Source organism: Rana temporaria, chromosome 12 (genome assembly GCF_905171775.1).
Source record: "Rana temporaria chromosome 12, aRanTem1.1, whole genome shotgun sequence".
Lineage (NCBI taxonomy): Eukaryota > Metazoa > Chordata > Amphibia > Anura > Ranidae > Rana > Rana temporaria.
In genome coordinates, this window is record NC_053500.1 from 32,740,625 (window position 1) to 32,746,624 (window position 6,000).

The 6,000-nt window shown below is 43.9% G+C and overlaps 1 protein-coding gene across 3 annotated transcripts in view; it reads right to left on the bottom strand.

Annotated features, from left to right (window-relative positions):
* LOC120919399 (myosin light chain kinase, smooth muscle-like) overlaps nt 1–5,562 on the bottom strand; it is a 43,600-nt gene extending 38,038 nt beyond the window's left edge. The window contains exon 1 of one of the 3 annotated variants that reach the window (XM_040331553.1): nt 5,306–5,562. In XM_040331553.1, the coding sequence (XP_040187487.1) occupies nt 5,306–5,402 (97 nt within the window). In that variant the 5' untranslated portion in view covers nt 5,403–5,562. The remainder of the gene's footprint in view (nt 1–5,305) is intronic. The other 2 variants (XM_040331552.1, XM_040331554.1) reach the window with 2 other exon arrangements.
* Between the last annotated feature and the right edge of the window lie 438 nt (nt 5,563–6,000).

Below are 6,000 nucleotides of genomic sequence, written 5' to 3' on the forward strand. Positions count from 1 at the left end.
CCTCTCCATAGAGAATAGATTTTTTTCCCCTCCAGCGTTTTGTAGCTTGAAGCTACAAAACGCTCAGGTGTAAATGGGGTCTAAGAGTTCCCTTGACTGGAACCAAGGGGGCCAAGTCCAACCCCTGAAAAACAACCCCACACCATAATCCTCCACTGAATGATTTGAACCAGTGCACAAAGCAAGTTCCATAAAGACATGGATGAGCAAGTATGGGGTGGATGAACTCGACTGGTCTGCACAGAGTCCTGACCCCGATAGAACACCTTTGGGAGGAATTAGAGACTGCGAACCAGGCCTTCTCATCCAACACAAGTGCCTGACCTCACAAATGCTCTTCTGGAAGAATGGTCAAACATTCCCATAGACACACTCCTAAACCTTGTGGACAGCCTTCCCAGAAGAGCGGTTATAGCTGAAAAGAGTGGGCCAACTCACAGACCAAGATTGGGATGCCATTAAAGTGCATGTAAAAGGCAGGTGTCCCAATACTTTTGGTAATATAGCGTACATTCAAATACAACCACATAGAAGGAAGTCATCACAGGTTCAGATAAACCTATACATCATGAACATATCAGGACTTGTACACAGTGGAGTATGTGTACAAAGACACTCGTACACCCAGTGGCGGTGCGTCTATAGAGGGCGCAGGAGCGCCACCCCCTCTCGCTCCTGCGCAACCATTGAAAAACAATACATAGATTGATGCATTGCATGAATCTATGTATCGTGGCCGCTGCCACCCACTATTCAGGTGGCCGGCCCCCTGATGAGCACCGGACATCTGAATAACGGCAGCCGGTTGGCTTTAGAAGTGTCCAAAGCCAGCGGCTTTAGTCGGCTTCCAAATAGTTAACCAGGGGGATGCAGGGGGTGCGAGTTCCTTGGTTAACACTGACAGGCGTCTCAGCCAATCAGGTTCACTGGTTCTGGTTACCAGTAACCAGATTGGCTGAAGCGACATCAAGGGCAGGACTACTTCGAGGGATCGTGGAGGAGCTGACCGAGAAAGGCAAGTGCCAGGCGGGGGGGGGGGGGGGGGGTATCTGGCAGCATTTTAGGGGTAAACTGGCGGCAATTGATGGGAACAGTGGCTGCGTTTGATGGGCACAGTGGCTGCGTTTGTCATGGCACAGTGGCTGCGTTTGATGGGCACAGTGGGGCTGCAATTGATTTTATCATCGTTTGCGCCCCCCCAAAAATTTTGAGCACCAGCCGCCACTGCATACACCACAGGACTCTAGCTCCTCAAAGGAGTGTCCTGTGCTGGAAACTGTCCTTGTGCCCTCTTCCTTCTCTGCAAATCAGACTCATCTGGTCCTCGTCTGCCTCCGGTGGCTGCCTTCAATCTTTGGTTGACCTATGGTATTCCATGATCCACCATTGATTGTAGTCTTATGCGATATCTTACTATTCCTGGGAAGGCGCTTACTTCAAACAAACAGAAACTCCTGAGGAAGCCCAGCTTCAGGGTGAAACATGTTGGGAAGAATACCAATAATCGCTGTACTCACAAGGACTATAGTATACGAGTATTGAGAATTACTGCATTTATAGTAAAATCACCCCTCGCGCATCTATAAGGCCGCTTTCCCTTTCTGTTGTGTTATCAGCCGTGCAGACTTCAGGACGGTCTGGGACTGGCAGGATTCCATATGACCCATGGATTTTGCCCAGGATAATTGTGTTGTGTAGCTGCCAGCTTGTTTTTATCAGAACACGGTCTTCAATGAAGAGCAAATCATTAAGCTTAAATGGACATCATTAAAATGGGGGGAGGGAGGAATTTTGAGAATTTCTGCAGCCTGAAGCCGTTGGAGTGTCAGGCCTCATTCACACCGGCCTCCTGCCGCTGGACTATTTAAATGAATGAGAAACTGATCTGGGAATATATAGAGTTTGTTTCTCATTCATATTCATCAGTTTACATGCCTTTAGGTGTTCCATGCAGACATTCAGGTGACCAATTCGCACCCGCATGCACAGATTTCTAGTTATTCCAAAAAAACTAAATTAATACACAAGTAAAATGCAATGTGCCGATCTCCGGTGCCCTCTGCCGTTTATCGAAGCTGGCGGTGGAGGCGATCCGGTCCTGTCCCTTGCCGTGTATGGAGAAAAACGAGGGGAAGATGGCCGTCTCCATATAATTTTTTTTTTTAAAGTGTCAAAATAAAGAAAATAATAATAATAATAATAATAATAATAATAATAATAATAATAAATAATAATATATAAAAAAAAAAAAAACACACACACACACACACACACACACACACACTTTTTTTTTTAAAGCACCCCGTCCCGACGAGCTCGCACGCAGAAGCGAATGCATACGTGAGCGTCACCCACATATGAAAACGGAGTTCAAACCACACATGAGATATCGCCGCGATTGTTAGAGTGAGAGCAATAATTCTAGCCCTCCTTTAACTCAAAACATGCAACCTGTAGAATTTTTTTAAACGTTGCCTATGGAGATTAGGCGTAAACGTTTTTTGCCATTCCACGAGCGGACACAATTTTGAAGCGCGACATGTTGGGTATTAATTTACTTGGTATAACATTAGCTTTCACAATATAAAAAATTTGGGCTAACTCTACTGTTGTCTTATTTCCTTAATTCAAAAAAGTGTGTTCCCCCCCCCCAAAAAAAGTGCGCTTGCAAGACCGCTGCGCAAATACAGTGTGACAAAACAAGTAATGCAATGACTGCCATTTTATTCTCTAGGGTGGTTACCGGTAAATCCCTTTTCTCCCCCATTCTGATGCTTGGTTTGAACTTTAGCAAGTTGTCTTCACCAAGTCTAGATGTCCAAATGCATTTCATTGCTGCCATGCGATTGGCTGATTAGCAATTGGTGTTGCCAAGCAATTGAACAGGTACCTAATAAAAAAGTGTCCAGCATGCATTATATTATACAAAAAACACACACACACACACACACACAATCTAAAAGTGGTCAAATAATGAACAGCAATGGGTTCTTAAAGCGGAGGTTCCGCCAATTTTTTTTTTTTTTCAAAGCCAGCAGCTACAAATACTGCAGCTGCTGACTTTTAAAATATGGACACTTACCTGTCCAGCGCGCCTGCGATGTCGGCAGCTGAGGCCAAGCAATTGCTCGTCCCTCGGCCGCCCCCACCGCCATCCTTGGTGCCCGGTTCCCTACTGCGCATGTGCAAGTAGCGCGGGTGCTGCGGGTAGGGGCGTGGCTGCCGCAGCACTGTATTCCCGGAAGTGGGTGCAAATACCTGTCTTAGACAGGTATCTGCACCCCCTCCCCCCCCAAAGGTGCCAAATGTGACACCGGAGGGGGGGGGGGGGTTCCGAAAAGCAGAAGTTACATTTTTGGGTGGAACTCCGCTTTAACCCAGAACTGGAATAGTATTGTCAAAAAGAGCATTTAAAAAAAAAAAATGAATAAAAAGCACCCCACACTGACTTACAACATCAGGACTCTCCGATTTTTACCTACTATGGTTTATCCTGAAGTCCCCCCCCCCCCCCCCCCCCCATAATATAGAATGCTGGTATTAGGAAGTAGTCTGCTAATCGCTGTCACATTGCTCCAACAAAACATTGCCACCCCCAACCCCTCCCTCCACACAGATCAGGTAGTCTTTACTGCGATCAACGCACCATGACGAAGAAGGTCATTTAAAAACCATATACAACGCATGTCCAGCCAAGCGTTCTCTTTCCACTGAACAGGGATGCCATCAATAAATTAATGGACAGTTATATGACTTTTACATCTGACCATAAATGTCCATTATGGACAAACGGTCCCTGAATGTATTGAACATTGGCAACCCAGACACTGAGCACAACTTCTGACCCATCAACCAAAAACTTTCCACCGTGCTGAGGGATACCAAGAAAAATATTGGCATTGCTGACAAAATACGCAAACACTACAGCAATCCCCATAATAACCGATGTTTTGTGGAGGAGAAGAAGAAAAAAAAAAAGGAGCACAAAGTGCGAGAACTCCAATCTACCAGAGACCCAAATCATACAAAAAAAAAAAAAAAAGAAAAAAAAAAAAAAGAATCAGAGACCCAAAGCCTACAAAAATCAGAGACCCAAAGCCTACAAAAATCAGAGACCCAAAGCCTACGAAAATCAGAGACCCAAACCCTACGAAAATCAGAGACCCAAACCCTACGAAAATCAGAGACCCAAACCCTACGAAAATCAGAAACCCAAACCCTACGAAAATCAGAAACCCAAACCCTACGGAAATCAGAGACCCAAATCCTACGGAAATCAGAGACCCAAATCCTACGGAAATCAGAGACCCAAATCCTACGGAAATCAGAGACCCAAATCCTACGGAAATCAAAAACCCAAATCCTACGGAAATCAGAGACCCAAATCCTACGGAAATCAGAGACCCAAATCCTACGGAAATCAGAGACCCAAATCCTACGGAAATCAAAAACCCAAATCCTACGGAAATCAGAGACCCAAATCCTACGGAAATCAGAGACCCAAATCCTACGGAAATCAGAGACCTTTGCACTGTCCTGACCAGAGGAGAATAGCAGGCAGAGAGCTTGGTCTTTGCACTCTTTTTTTAAAAGCACATATTTACACATTTCTGGGAAGGGGCCGGGTTTGAATATTTGTCCTTGTAAAATGTACCGGATTGTACTACTGAACGGAAGATTGTACTACTGCGAGAATGACATCGCATTCTAGTCTGCTCGGCTTCTAGTGGAAGTACTACATGTGAGCCTGTAAATAATTTCAAAGCATTCTACAATGCATCTGTAGGTGTAATATTAAAATACATGTTATTTCCCCCCCCATAACACACACAATCCAAGACAATAGTGGCAAGTGCCATGATTGTTTCAATTGCGGCAATGTAAATACTGGTTACCCATGACATTTTTATTATACTTTAATGTGACAATATTTGCCTTTTCTGCGCATGTGTATCTATGTGTATCTGCGTAGGCATAATGTACAATTGTTTGTTTTGCTTAAAAACAAAAAACATTGAAACAGAAAAATTATGCAATAAATAATAAAATAAAAAAAATGTATATGTATGTATGTGTATATATATATATATATATATATATATATATATATTAATTATAAAAAAAAAAAAAAAACACACACACACACACATACAATGTTTAGTATCTGTCACATCAGTATTGTGTGTGGATACGACACTACAGGAAAGGATGAGGTTATAGTAGCATGCAACAGACATCACACTAGATAGCAGTATAACATAGCAAAAGTATTCTGTGCACTGATCTCTCATGCATTAGTACATACCCATGTGGCGTTGCCCTCCACAGCCATTCTCTGAGCCCCTGGACTGCCCCCCAGGTGTGTCCTTGATGTGGATCCGGAGGGTAGAAGTATAACTCATCCTAGGTGTCTGTCCTGCTCATTCAGTACAGTGTGTGTGTGAGATGAGATCTCAGTGGACTATCACAGCACACCCAGTCTGCCTGCTGCTCTCAGAGGAGCTAGTTATAATGGGTGTAGGGAGTGCAGCTCTCACCAGTCACCACCAATACATGTAAACACAACACAGGAGACCTGCTGGAGCTAATCACTGGCTTTCATCCCCTGGGGGCACCCACACATTGCCATATAGTCTGATGGCAGCAGGAGGAGCTAGCACCAGATTTAAAAAGGCACTTCTTTGTGTTTTAGCTATATACATGAAATAAACAAACAATGTAAATTTATCAAAAGTAAAATAATTTTTTTTGTATTTAAAAACTGTCAGTCATAGATGGATAAAGACAAAAAAGCAAAACCAGAATGTCAATCCAATCCATCAACATCAGTACAACCAGCTTGTCGAGTTTCTTTTTTGTATGATGACTGCCAGCAGCTATAGAACCCGTGTTGCCATCCATGTCCGTGCACAGAAGCGAATGCATACGCAACTTGCGCATGCACCACACAAGGCACCTCTACAAACGTTACAATGATTCTAGCACTAGACATTCTCTAAC